The sequence below is a fragment of the Maniola hyperantus genome, chromosome 11, assembly GCF_902806685.2.
Source record: "Maniola hyperantus chromosome 11, iAphHyp1.2, whole genome shotgun sequence".
Lineage (NCBI taxonomy): Eukaryota > Metazoa > Arthropoda > Insecta > Lepidoptera > Nymphalidae > Maniola > Maniola hyperantus.
In genome coordinates, this window is record NC_048546.1 from 4,340,434 (window position 1) to 4,356,025 (window position 15,592).

Genomic DNA, 15,592 nt, shown 5'->3' on the forward strand with positions numbered 1-15,592 from the left:
TAACTTATGCCCGCGACTTTGTCTGTTTCTTAAGAATTAAATTTTCAAAAAATCCTTTCTTAGCGGATGTTTATGTCATAATAGCTATCTGCAAGCGAAATTTCAGCCCGATGCGTCCAGTACTTTGAGCTGTGCGTTAAAAGATCAGTCAGTCAGTCAGCTTTTCCTTTGATACCTAAATTTAAATACTTAGCTTATGCCAGCGACTTACCTCCTCTCACCTTACCAAAAATCCTCTCTTAGCGGATATCTACATAATAATAGCTATCTGCATGCCAAATTACGGCCCGATCCGTCCAGTAGTTTGAGCTGTGCGTCAATAGATCAGTCAGTCAGTCAGCTTTTCCTTTTATGTACATAGATAAATAAATTACAACGAAAGTCACAAAGGACGTCTCCGGGAGGGTCGTTCTCCGCTTTCCGGCGGGCGTGTAAGGGTTTTCGCATAGTTTTACCGGCTATTTCATATACGGTGCCGCATTTCGGTGCTCATTCAACGAGCGACGATTGCTCGCGCGCCGGTCTCGCACTCGCTCCTCGCGGTCTCGGTGACACTCGACGAAACTTCGTAACCCACAATACGAGTGCGAAATATACAAGATATTGACAGTGGATCCTGAATACGTCCCTTAGTGTGAACAAGTGCTTTCGTCCTTCGAGTGTTTTCATTAAGTGCTAACAGTTCTTCAGTAACAAATATTATTCTTTTCGATCGTTTCGCTAATCGGAAATTATTTTGCCTAATGAATATGGACTTGCCCAAAGGAGCTACATCAATGCACTGTTCATGGATGTCTTTTTAACTGGTGTGTGATTTTGAATATGCGTTTTGTATTTTATAATGAATGATAATTAATCGATGCCGGTCCGACGACGTCAACCCATGAGACGTATTGGCGAGTAACACATGGCGGTAGATTAAAAAAATAAAACAACAATAAACATAAAATTAAGGCAACAAATAAACTTTTAATCACAGTAAGTGTCAATATAAAATTGATTGACCTATAATTAAAACCTAATCTACCTACCTGTAATTTGATTAAATACATTGTAGGTGTACTTTGTTTACAACATTGAAATGAACATAATCCTATATTAAAACATTGAAAAAACATCCTTAAATCATTAAAACTACTACATATATAATAACTAAGTAATAAATAGAACATAATTATTTCAATTATAATAATAGTCTAAATAAGTCGTGATGCCAAATACGTTATCATAACATAAAACATAATTGGATGTTATTCTTAAATCAGCGGACTAATTCGTTTCATGAACGTTTTCGGCATCAAACAATACAAATGTTCGGTATAGCCTACCAAGCGTTTCGTGTGGGAATGTATAACATGCCATCGTCGGCTCCCCGTCAAAGGCATCTTCGCTGAAACGCCCGATGACATCCGATACTGAGCACCGTACCTTTCCAAACTCGACTGATTACCTCACATACTTTTTTGGACATCGCTAATTATTTTATACGTACCCAATTTGCTTCGGTTCTATATTAAGTCATGTCTATAGTTTTAGAATTAATTAAACTAATGTAAATTCGTATTAACAAAAAGTGAACAGATGTAGGATTAAAGTTGACATAAAATCAGTATGCCGTGTAACGATAATAGCAGGGAAATCCCAGTGGAAATAAGTGTAGCCTGGTATCAGGTTTTCGTGGTAATACACGTAGGTAAGCATTGTTTGATCTCGACAATGCATTCGATATAGATATAGAAGTCAGTGATCACACACAATGTGGTTACAGAGTATAAAAACCTGGCAATGTAAACCCCGGCACTTAGCAGTTTACCAACATTTCGCGCATCGCCTATTTTTATCTATGCGCGTAAGGCCGTATTTACTTAACATACATTCAATTGTCAACTACTCGGATTGACCTAATGATTCACTGACCATAAGCCACGGCTTATCCTCGTTTGACGTAACAAAGGTAACAAGTTCCTGTAACGAGCTATCGTAATATTATATTGACGTTTAATAGATTAATGGTGTTCGCTGAACTAGTTAGTTTTCCATCAATTCCAATAAATGTATTTTCCACTGGCTGCCGTTGGAAAATTTGATTTCTAATAAGATAGTTTGTCTCACTCAACTTTTGTTATTATTTACACTTAAAATGTGTACCTACAAATGTGTGGTAAAAGGGTAACTTTCTACGTTTTAGCACCTGAGGCAGACAAAGCTGAGCGCTTAAAACTTGGCGATGTTTCTCTTTTAAAAGTTCGACAGCGTCGGCCTGTAGAATTGCAAGTCTGTTCGAACATAAAATATGTTTTATGGCGCAGGCGCAAACATCAAATCCCTCAATAACGGCCCGATGCTAAATTGAAGTGAACACGTATGATTTCTTCACAATAGCACCTTGAATGTTTGACGCTTCTGATAAAAAGCTGCTCAAAATTCAAGTTTTTTAACGCCAAAAAACTGGTCCACTCAACTGGCGGAGTTGATCAAAAAATTACGTGCGCCTCCCGACCAGCGGCTAATGGTCGCTGAGAAAGTAGTCTGAAGATGAAGATTGTACGAGCACTTTGTGCACATAATAAATGTACGTCGTAGAAGTGCGTTTACCATAATCACGAAGCTTATTATTTTTTATGTGACTCCTCGACGACTCCCGCCCGCTTAATCGGAATGTCACTTGCGTGAACTATAGCCGTTGCTTTGTGCAACAATATTTCTTAGTTAAACATTATTGGACATTAAACTTTCTATCGAAAAACATATTCGCTGAATCATTATTACACAATCTACTGTTCGAATTAAGCAAATTATTAGAGCAATAAAAAATGTAATCCCGATATCTGCGTTTTCTTTACAACGTTTCCAATATTAAACATTCATATTTTATTGTTGCAGGTTTTCCCAAAAAGCTTTTGGTAGCTGTATCCGTAGTCATACTAATAGCCATGTGTCTGACGCCAGTCGACGCTCGCTCAGTGATGCACAGGAGGCGACACCAAAGACGACCAGACAGCATGGCCGAAATCACCAAAGACGACACGATGAAACGACCAAAAAACTCAAGCACTGAACAGTATAGGAACGCCACAAAGAAAATTAAACATAAGCTACGCAACACAAAAAGATTCTTCGACCAGGATCGGAGGCGTTTAAACGAGACGAGAGAATACAGGGACGGAATGCCCGCTTGGTTGCCGGCGGTCAACTTCGTCGACATCCACTTCCACGATTATAGAAGCCCACGAAAAGCCGGAAAATCAATCTCAGAACGAAAGGTGAGCTTTTGTATTTATTTTTCCTGTTGTAACAATATTTCGATCAGGTCCTGTCATGTCTTGTTGACTGATGAATTATCATTTAGGAAGGCTTATGATTTGAAGGCGCCTTTAATATTTGAAGTTTGCTTTAAACAGTCTGACAGTGTAATTACTGTGGCTGATCATTTCGCGTCTCGAGGGTGTGGTGGTCCAGCCCATCACTCTTTTTGTTACCGTTCAGTGTTTTTACGTTATTTTAATCTATTTTTGCTTTTTTGAGACAAAGAATATTGCGCGTCTCGGTCTCACCGTAGCGACTTAAATAACGATTCATTAAGCCAAATTACATGTGGCCGTCCTTTGTACTCCTTTTATTTACTTCAAGTTGTACTTAAGGGCAATAACTAGATGTGCAAACCCTTAATTTCCTCGCCGCATTTCGTTTTAAACATTTTGTACACCGTTATTAGGCTCCTCTTTTGATCGATATCGCTTCATTTGATGCTGAATATTATATTTTTTCGAGTGAACGCAACATTTTTGCAACCGATAATTTGAAACAATATTCGTAAATGAAGCTAAATAAACATCAATTTTTAAAGTTTTTTTTTATTAAGGACCGGTTTCCATAAGGATGAGAGATTATCTCAAATAAATGTCGAGTCGCTTTGTAAATATATTAATAAGAAAAAAAGTGAAAAGTTCACATGAGGTTGGCTTTGTTTAGTCGCTGTGGGAGCGCGAAGCGAGGATCCAGTTAAATGTTTCGAGGAATTTGCATAGATGGACACCGACAGATTCCGTTGCGCGCACGCGATGCCAAATGAACGGTTAAGACGCATTCAGTCAAATAGCCTTTCAAAAATATTTTTTGCGAAACGAATATAAACATAGGTATATTTTTAAAACAATATATTGAGACTACGTTCTCATCTAGTAAGTAAGTAGTAATTACTACTAATTACTATGCAAGACCAGTTATCGAACAATGATAGATTCTAGACATGGTCGCTAACTATAAGAAAGCTCAGAATCAGGGGATTATGAAGAAAGCTATGCTTGGAATTTCTCTACAAATGAGAAATGAGGAGATCCGTAGAAGAACTAGAGTAACCGACATAGCTCAGCAGGTTGTGAAGCTGAAGTGGCAATGGGCACATACATAGTTCAAACAGATAGACCTTGGGGTCCCGAGGTGCTGGATAAATTATGCTTAGCCCCCTAACCCTTCGGATAGCTAATCATTCATTAATTGTAAACAAAAACTTAAAATTATAACCTAAATTATTATTTATTAACAGCCTGTTTCCTTTCAAACCGAACAATGAAGACATTTCTAAGCTGAAAATATTACAAATCGTTCTAAAAAGTAAAAGATGCTGATCATTATTTATTGGCACGTATAAAATAAGCTTTTATGAGCTTTACGCGAAATAAACTTCATTGTTTCAAACAGCCTTTTCTTGAGTTAGCACTGTTTGTGTTTGCTTAACATTTGATAGCGTTAAAATCATTTCAAACACTATACCTACTCTTATACACTTGTAAGTTGTAGGTATACAAACCACCAACGCGATAAGCACAAAATCCATAAGTACTTCGTAACGGAGCTTTCAAAGCTTTTATTATTTGCCGAACACACATCTGGACCACGAGACTTTCTATTATGTATTCATATTGGACACCCACTAATTAGTACACAAAACTTAATGCGAGACAGACAATAAGTGTGTAGTATTGTCATCTGTGTACTTTTGGTATCCGATGTCCTTACCCACAGTCCACAGAGAGCTCTTAGCTCGCTCGACGCGTAGCACGTCATCAACTAAATTATTCTTTACTAAATTAATCTCAGCACCTCATCTAATTATATATAATGTGCAGTTACATATATTATATCCTTATATATATAAAACATTAGGCACATTCTTTTTTAGCGTGGAAGAAGCACATAAGCAGATAAAATATTATATAGGCTAAGGACTAATCTGATGCTGAGATATATTATATAGAGTGTAGTTTGATTTAGCTCAGACTTTACTTCAAATTAAAACAAGACCAAGTTATGGATCTGTCATAAAACTGAATCGTTTTAACTCTTACCTTAAGTCTGAGCTAAGTCGAAGTAGGTACGCTCTATAGATCTCAGCCTACTCTTCCTCTCTATTGCGCGTCATTGAAACGTACCTATGCATTTCGATAAATTAATTTCTAACATGCGCGTGTAGAGTCGCCCAGTATCCATGTCAATGAATATTAAATATTTCTTGTGTATGTTTCAACAGTTCGTCAATGCATGCCCACTTAAGAAATTCAAATATTTAACTTTGGGCAAAGGAAAGCGTTAGAATTCAAGTGATCTTAGCATCGCTCGGCCGTAGTTGACTTACGAACAATTTAAAAATTAAATACAGCTTAAATGAGACGTTAAAACTGAGGGCTTAACTAAAGCATAGTATGGACTCCCGTTTCGTAACTTTGATTTAACCACTTATATTAGAGAAACCGGTCAAGTGCTAGTCGCACTCGCACAGGAAGGGTTCCGTAGTCCGTACCATTGTACAAGATTATATTGTACTTTTTATTTATTTTTAATTTACATGGCAGTCGTTTTTAAATTTTTATTATTTTTTGTTATTGCGGCAATAGGCACTGTGAAAATTTCAACTCTCTACCTATTACAGTTCATGAGATAGGTAGGTACAGTCCGCTGACAGACAGACGGGTGGAAGGGCGGACAGCGAAGGCTTAGTAATAGGGTCGCGTTGCGCGCTTCGGGTGTGTAACCCTAAAAAATAAAAGGTTTATACCTACTATCTACTTCGCATTATATCGTTTTTTGCCATATTTAATTAAGTACGCATTGCGAATTGTACAAGTTTTTGTTACTTACCGAATATTTTAATTTGATGTCTGATGGACCTAGTTTGGCACTATGTATTTCTGAATATTACATACTAGATACTGTCTAAGACCTCGTCCGCGTGGATTTAGGTTATAAAAAACCTGTGGAAACTTTTATTTTCCGAGATAAAAGAAGCTTTATATCTGTCTCCGGTATGCAAGTTAGCTGTATGAAATTTTATCAAAATTGGATTGGCGGATGAGCCGTGAAAAGGTGACAGACAGACACTTTTGCATTTATAATATTTGTATCGAATATGGATTACCTAATCGAGATCTTCAAAACATATTGTGATTGGTTTGCATCAGGGCATAGATATAGGAAATATAAATTATACTTACGTATCTTGTGTGATAGTCAATTAATAATTATATCCTAAACAAAAGGGATACTGGATTTTATAAAATGTGCCGTCAAAGTATCGATTGTAGAAGCTTGACAAGAAACATTCCACAGGTGTCAGCCTCGAACACTTTCACGCTGACAAGAGCTAAGCCACGTTAGTGTTTGCTCAGTATTTACGATTTAACAAAACAACACGAAATGTTAAAAACACATTATTTGTCCAAGTGCGACGAATGTCGACTTGTGATCCCGGCGCGTTCCGTTGTCCCACACACGTTCAGGTTAGAGTCAGGCTTTAAGGCTAAAGTATGGCTCATTGTCGGGCTTTCAGCTTTAGATTTTAGTTGCGACGCAGTATTTGCTCGCGTTTATTATCGTCCGCAATTCGCCGTCGTACTGCACAATTGTGGATGAAAAGCTCTGAGCCGAGTGACTTTATGACACTGTAAAAGGGTTTACGATTAAATTTTAGGACCGATTGTTTAGTCAACGGAACCCTAACTCAGGCTTAAGGCTTTTATCCCTTAACTTTAGTTTAATACTCTTCTGACCTAGATGTACCACCAATGTTACATTAGGTGATTTCAGTCTTACCTCCTTCAATATTTAAGGCCTTTTTTACTAAAGTTTACGCTTATTTGAAACACCTCAGGATACTTTGATAAAAACAGCACAAAACCTTTTTAACACGGTCGGTAACCAGAAAAAAGTATGGCGGTTTATTCCATCCCATCAACGTTATTTTGCGTCATGGCTTGGCTTTGCAGATTAAAAAGAGATGAATGATATCATGCAGGCAAAGCCTCCGACAAAATGTTGATTTGTAAAATATTCATCATCATCATCATCGTCAACCCATCGCCAACTCAATAGGTACTAAGCACGGGTTTTCAAGCAAGTGCAGATTTTCAGATTTCTAATACACACACCTTTGAGATCATTATACAGAACTCTCAGTCATGCAGGTTTTTTCACGATATTTTCCTTCACCGTAGCAAGTGATTCTTAATTGCTTAAAATGCACATAACGTGCGTGCGTGCGTGCCCGAGATCAAACCCTGAACCCTCAAACTAAGAAACCGACATCTTGAACACTACGCTATCACCGTTTGTAATATATAATTATGAAACATAAACGGAAGCCAAATAAATTACTATTTACAATAATAGGATGCGTTGCACAGCGCGTCATCCGAGGCTACTATAATTAATGAGTCAGGTTCATTTACAAGTGTTTCAGAGGAACCAGCTATCATTTACGAGTACTCATACGTTACGAGTGGCGCTTCATACATTCCCGGAATCATGAATGAGTCCAGTCACACCCCAGTCGTTCATTCATTGCCGCATGAAAATGTCTATCTTTCAGGCGATGACGTAATTTCCATTGCAATTTAATGTACGTACTATTACGTGGTACATAGGTAGTTATTAGGTAATTTTGTTGCGAGTGGCTTCTTATCGTTCCCGAAATCATGAATGAATTCAGTCACATTCCCGTACACTCATTCGTAATATTGGCAGATTAGGTAAGGATCGTATGAAGATCCAGCTCTGGCCTCGGCCCTAAGGGTCCTCTGAGCCTCGAAACTCCTTTAATCAAACCTTAAGTATTATTTTTAAGACATAGAAGTCATTTCAGAGTTGGAGCCCCCCGTAAAAAATAAAGAGTGAAAAAGTTATGAATGCTATAGAATTGTTTCTGTTGAATTTAGAAAAAAAGCTTACCTATCTTATATTTCATGAGTATCTAGAGCCTTTTTTGTATGTTTTCAAATCTAGTAAGCATTTAATGTACAATGCGTATAAATCGTGCTTCGTCTGTAAAACTGTAGAAAAAAATTCTCACTTGCTTCGCTCGTGCTTTTTTTTTGTTGATAAATTATATTTTTATTATTTCCTCGTACTCCTCTAAGGGTTAAATGATCTAAAAATAAAAACATAACAGGGAACGTGGCCCTCAATTGATGAAGCCGCCCCGAGCCTCCGGCGGGCGAAGTCCGCCGTTGATTCATTGCTGTATGAAAAAAAAACTCTTTCAGACGATGACGTCATTGTACTATTAGGTGGTATAGATAATAATATTATGTTAGTTACAGACCGTATCGCTTTTATCAATCCCGGAATCCTGAATGTGTCAAGTCACTCTCCCATACGGCGTACATTCTTTGATTACCGCATGAAAATTATGTATTACTTTTTCAGTCAATGTCATTTCCATCACGTAATACAATACATAATATTAGGTCTATTATTGTATTTTTGTATTAGTCATTGAGTATCAAATAATTGTACTTATTGTCAGTACATATTTTCCTCCCTTACATACCTAACTCATATTCCTGACCCACCGCGGCGTCGCATCGCTCGGGTGTTACTTCTGATTTTTTATTTCTTAGCATGGTAAAGAAAACCTGTGACTTCTGAAATCCTTTCTTAGTTTGGCTTACGTTATTTAAAAAAACTTACATGCAAATTTTCAAGTTTTGATTGTACTTTGATATAGGTATCAGTTAGTCGGTTTCTATTAATAGATTCATTTTCCTGAATATTTATTATGTAACCCACTTGCTCTACATTTGCCTAATAATTATACTAATTTCAATATTTTTCATTGTAGAGAGATTTTATCAATACTAAAGAAGAAAGAATTTTCAGTAAAAATAGTACATAACATTTTAATTATACCTATATCGTTTGCTATATAATATTTTATAGGTACGTATGAAAAAACAGTATAGAATGACTAATTTTTGAAAAACACCAATTCTGCTGCCTTACTTGCATGTCTAGTTAACTTAGGTAGGTACATATCCATCATAAATTATATTACATTTAATAATCACATTGTCGTAGGTCAGACTTCAGTCTACGTTCGTGTGGATATAGGCTTTTAAAAATCCCGTGGGAACTCTTTGATTTTCCAGGACAAAAAGTAAGTGTCTTTCCCTGGGATGCAAGCTATCTCCAAATTTCGTCAAAGTTTTGGTTACTGTTTAATAGACCGTGAAAGCTGGTAGGAAAAGGTGACTGACTAACTGATCTATCAACCCAAACTATTTAATAGATCGGGCTGAAATTTGGCGTACAGATAGCTATTATAACGTGTAAGCATTCGCTAGGAAAGGTTTTTTGAAAAGTCAACCCCTAAGGGGGTAGAATAGGGATTTAAAATTTGTGTAGTCCACGCGGACGAAGTCGCGGGAATTAGCTAGTGATATTAATAAGTATCGATTAAGAAAATAAAATCTTCTTTTGCTTACAAAATACGTGTTTGATAATATTCTGGTTAAAACTCTACGGCGCAATATTATATACGTAGTTCCTTTATAATGTCACGACAGATAAACTCATACAATCACAAATACTTATGGATTATACAGCCTCGACACAAATCGGCCGCGTCGCGTACTATTCGCTATATAAATTCTATAATATTAATTCTAACTTAATATCTTCACGCCATCTTAATCAGTGTCAACAATCAGAACTGTTTATGCTTAGCTTACTGTGATTGAAACTGAAGTACAGTACGCGGCCGAAAGTGATGAACATCGGCCTTTATAATGACATTTCATCTTTGTAGAGCGTTGTCTGTGTCACATACCAATATGACGCTTTGTCGATCTCTACGAACGAGACAGTGCCCTACAAATCTGCTGTCTCCTTCTAGAGATCGATGTTCATCACTTTTGGCGCGTACTGTAGATATGCAATCCAACATTGAATTCTAGCCTTGCAAATCAAGAATCTTTGAATTCTTCCTGAAACATTAGAAGAAATTCATTCAAAAAGCAAATAATTTTGATTAGAGTTTTCGTATTATGTAGCTTGGTGTAATTTGTAGTCTGAAAACATGGAAGTTGTCCGCACGTTTCAGTATTTTCTTTATTAGGTACTCGAAGTAATTTTGAGTATGTTTTTCCCCTTTTGTAACATAAAACAATGATTTAAAATGTGAAAGTTTGCATGTAAGAGTAACAACTCTTTCACACACAATGACTGAACCGATTCAGCTGTTTGGAATGGAGATAGCTTAGGTATAACAATTATTTACACATAAGCTGCTTTTAATCCTAGAAAATCAAAGAGTTCCCGCGTTATTCTTAAAAACCCTAAATCCGCACATAAAGTCGTTGTATCGATGAGATTATAAATCATTTACTTATCTTAATTTTCTTTTGTTACAGTTCACATACCTGATGCCAAAATTATACAAAACGCTGAAAGAATACCAAGTCATCTTCAAGCGTCTGCAGAACGTTCAGCTAGAATCAGCAGACGATTCTTTCACCAACTACATCAGCGTCCGTCAAAACTTACTGTCAAATACCCTTGCCAAGTTATACAGCACCATCGCCGAAATACAAGAAAACATGGTTGCAGTTAAGATGCAAATCCCTGCATTCGACGAGAGTCGCATGAAACTCGAATCTTTGAAGACAAAAGTTGACGCAACGCAGTGCCTGAAAAATGACTACATAGCTTTCAGAGGTTACGGCAACCTATTAAACAATTGGTACTCAGAATTCAGGTGTCCAGTCAATAAGAAGGCCGATAAAAAATGCGCAGCCTTCCACGCGAAAATGAAGGAAAAGCTAGGCAACAAACGGTTTAAAAACCATCGAAATAACGTACCATTAACGAGTTGAATTTTGTCTTAAAAATTATTTATGAACTGAATTCCTTTCCGCTTGTCGCTTGTCCGCAGGGTTGGAAAACATATTTTTTTCAACAAAACAATTTTTGTTTAAAAGAGGTTTAAACAAGTTTAAAACTGTTTTAAAATTTCAAAAAAAACTGTTTAAAACAATGCTAACCCTGCTTGTCCGTACTTATTTATTGTTAGACTGTTAAGTATAAGCTCTCTACTACCTGAGACGTTGGATATTATGAATTGGTTGACGATACCTTACGTTGATTAAGTAATGGGTACTTTCTCTGTGATATTTAGTATTTTTAGTTGATAAATATTAATTTATTGAAAGTATTTAATAAGTTCCTCTGCACATCCATTTGTACTTAAGTTCTTAAAAAATTGACTCTTTGTGTAAATATTATTTCGAATCTGTCTCATTATTTATTTTAATATTTATTTGGATGACTTTTGATCTGTTTCGAATGACTTTTAATTTTCTTAAGCTCAATAAGTATTACTAGCGGGCGAATTGTTGCCGTTTTAGGAAAGAAAGACTTCTAGCCTATTAAATTAAGGTGCTTATTTATATAAATTAGGTTTAAGAAAATGTGCCGTTAGTTTGTAATGAACGAACTGATACCATGTGAATATCACCGACATTGTGTACATAGCTTTATATTATTTGTAATTTTGTTACTGCAAATGAAAATAATACAGACTTAAGAAATAAAATATAATTTTTAAAATTTTATTTTATTGTTTTTATTCAAATAACATTGACAATTAATAATTGTCATTAAGGTCTAGTTGCATGACCGGTAATTAAGGTACCGTTACTGTAACGATTAAACTTTTATTGTCAAGAAAAGCAAATTGGGTTTCACGAGTCAGGATTTGTTAAATTTGAACCAAAGTTTCACCTTTAACCATATTCATAGAAATATGAATAATATCTTGTACAACTCATTTTGCTTTTTGTTGGTGGTTAAAGTTTAACGCTAACCGTAACCTAAACTGACTTCCCTAACTCCTTCATGCAACTTAACATAAAGTTAGACAATCGAGCAGGGTCGCATAATATAAAGCGACCAAAAGCACCCCCATGTAGCTTGTAAATTAAACATGAACATTAAGACCGCGTTTCCACTGAAGCGGAGCTGGGCGGAGTGCAGAGGAGCGGACCGTGAACTGGCCAGTTACAGTGCTCGAAATCTCCACTCAGTGGTAACTGTGTGATTGCGTTTCCACTGACGTGGAGCTGGGCGGAGTGGAGCGGAGCGGACAATGAATTGGCCAATCACAGTACTCGAAATCTCCAGTCCACATCAGTGGAAACTGTGTAAGTTGAGTGGAGCGGACTTTCATATAAACCTACGTTGTACCCGCACAGCCCCCGCGGGTGACGTGCGGGTATGTGGAGCGTGAGAATGAAAAAAAAATACGTGTCGAATTATTGAGAACTTTTTCCATATTTAATATCGAGTCATATCGGTTAAAAACTTGAAAAAGCTTTTTTTATTATTTATTTTTCTTTAATTTATGCCCTTTTTGCGCCATCTAGTCTATAGTAGTTGTACTTGTAAGTGAGAATATTTTCTTTTATAATTTGTCTACTTGATGATAGATGGCAGTACTAATGAATTTTATACAACGCCATCTAGTAGAGACCAGCGTGGTAGTTTTTTAACTTGTTGATAGATGGCAGCACTAGTATTTATTTATTTTAATTTAGATGCATGCTATGGATTCGAGCTTATTTTATTTCCAAGGAGATTTTATAAATTCCAATAATAATTTGAAAGTTTTTTGAATATATAAAATATTACAGACCCCCTTTTACAGTACGACAAGGCTATCTTGGCGCGTGGCGAAATTCGGACTATCGTTTGTTAGTTTGAATATTCCACGTATATCCATGAATATTCTAACCCCACGATCTAAGCCTTTGTTCTCCAACAGCGCCCACCTGTCAATGTCATTCAAATGCCAAAAGAGCCTTGTCGCCATAGAGATTTTACCGTCAATGCTGCCAACCTTATAAAATAGTACCGGACTATGGTCATAGAGTAAAGTAATACACTGGAAAACTATGGTTTTTGAGCACAAGTTTTCAGCGGAGCTGAATTAAGTAATAATCAGTTTCATCAAAGATCTCTGGACGACATAAGTACAGTTACGGGGATGTTCTGCAGTAGGGTATCTAGGTTTCAATAATACTATTATGGTTAAGGTTCTGGTTATTGCGCAAAGAGAAAGGTTAACAACTAGGTACAGGATAGGCATAGACACCGTTTTTGAGTGCAGTACGCGGCAGGAAATGTACATCGATAGGAGGAGTAAGCGGATTTGTAGAGCATTGTCTCTGTCGTTGAGACCGGCGAAACGTCATATGGTCATATAGGTATGAGTGACAGAGACAACGCTGTACAAAGCCTAAATGTCATTTACAAAGGCCGATGTACATTATTTTTGCCGCGTACTGAATACATAATATACTTAGGTAAGTCTTAATACTTAGGAGTATGAGGCGGTGAGCGCGCGCTCGCCCGCACCGGGTTAGCGCGGGGGCTGTGGGGGTGTGCGGGCGTTACCTCCTCGATTGCCATCTCGACCTGTCGTGTACTAGGACTACTTACAATAAAGAAGGTTCAGAAAATAACCATTACCTATTTATGTTATTTCTATTCTAGAGAAACATTGGTTAATTAGTTTGACTAAAAAAATTAGCGAGGCATGCACTCTGCACTCTGCAGGAGCCGCGCCGCGTTTACAACACTAGTCATTGTCGACGGAAGATGCTTGACGAAACGAGAGGCGTGAAGTATGAAGGCTACCAGACGATCCGGTTTTCATTGTTTCATATTCTAAACAATTCGTAAGCAATTTGTTCATTGTTATTAGGTACTAGCTAATGCCCGCGACTTCGAATGGATTTAGGTTTCTGGGTTTCTATAAAACCCGTGGGAACTCTTTGATTTTCCGAGATAAAAAGTAGTCCATGTCACTATCGAGGTCTTTGACTATATCCATGCAAAAATCACGTCCATCACGTCGTCACGATTGAAGGACAAACCAACAAACCAATTCTACTTTTAACAATCGCACGGGGTTGTTAAAACCCTAAATCCACGCGTACGAAGTCGCGGGCGTCAGCTAGTTTATAACAATATAATAATATTATAGTAGTGGCTATTGTTCCGTAATTTAGAAATGACAGGTTCTTAATAATTCATGTCCTATTCTTACTTTAAACGAATTGTACGCAACACGCATTTCTCAATAAGTAGGTATGCGACGCTGACGTCGCTCTTTTAGTATTGAATAAGATCAATAATCATGGCTGACTCGTTAAAATATCAAAAAGAGTTAGCCATATCGGGTGAATCGAAGAAATGCTGATGATATCTCATATCAGCAGAGGTCGGCGCTGAGGTCTTACATTTACCTACATGCAAAATGCATGCTGTCTTTGCACTTGTTTTAGTATTAAGTATATTTTATACAATGGTATCCGTAAAACAAGTATGAGTTCCTAACTCTGAAAAGTTAGAGTATTTTTAACAGGTAGGCCTAGATATCGATATATTTAGGTATGTACGTGAAACTACAAATTGTTGCTAGAATTACTTCACAAAATTACTATTCATCGGCCAGTTATCCATGAAAACCAGGTTAATGACGTTTTTTTTAGGTTTCCTATACGCTCTGTTAACAGGGCCTTTGATTGTCTATCCAACGGTAAACAACTGACAAACTGTATCTAATGATTAGACTAGTGAGGTGCCCTTGATTATTATTTTTATTATTATTATACCTGTTATTGATTTTCATAGTTTTCCAACTATATGCTGAAATAAACAAACCGGAACGTGTGCAACTCATTAAAGGTAGTGTTAGACTAGAAAAAACTCGGTGTTTGTTCTACCTACTCTGTGGATTGCTCTGCAGAGTAGCTATACTGTGTGGTGACGTCACTCTGGAAGACGCGTCACTAATAGTTTTTGTCTTGACTTATCGAGCAAACTGTCGAAAAAATGCGACTGTTAAGGAACCCTCGGTACGCGTCAGGCGTCAGAGTCAGACGACTCGCATTTGGCCGGTTTTCAATTTATAGACTAGACAGCGTTTGACTGCAATCAGCTTACTAAATTAGTACTAAGTAAGTACTGCTGTTAGGACGCGACGTTTTGATGGAAGCCTATGCTGCTAAAACTGAGCCGGTTTAGCTGCTGATAAATCCTATCAATGAAAAAAATGTGGATGATAAGAATGCTTTGATTATATTTTAGAGGGCGCAGGAGCCAAATTGCCAAAAAAAAATCTTCTCATGAGGAAGTCTATCTTCAACAAAATATTCGAAAATTCTTGCAAAGAAAGAAGGTAGGCGTAGCTGTACTTCTTACAAAATAATGTCTACAAAACAAATTTCATAAATCTTGATAATATCTCTAATTAGAA

At 36.9% G+C, this 15,592-nt stretch overlaps 1 protein-coding gene across 1 annotated transcript; it reads left to right on the top strand.

Annotated features, from left to right (window-relative positions):
* Positions 1-553: 553 nt before the first annotated feature.
* Positions 554-11,879, top strand: LOC117986300 (uncharacterized). Its single transcript, XM_034973137.2, has 3 exons — positions 554-806; positions 2,884-3,263; positions 10,686-11,879. The coding sequence occupies exons 1-3, from the start codon at positions 788-790 to the stop codon at positions 11,145-11,147; spliced, it is 861 nt and encodes a 286-aa protein (XP_034829028.1). The 5' UTR covers positions 554-787; the 3' UTR covers positions 11,148-11,879.
* Positions 11,880-15,592: the final 3,713 nt, after the last annotated feature.

Bases quoted from the DNA above. Each gene is read 5' to 3' on its own strand.
- LOC117986300 (XM_034973137.2), top strand. The intron at 3,264-10,685 runs GTGAGCTTTTGT...CTTTTGTTACAG, and splicing joins AATCAATCTCAGAACGAAAG to TTCACATACCTGATGCCAAA.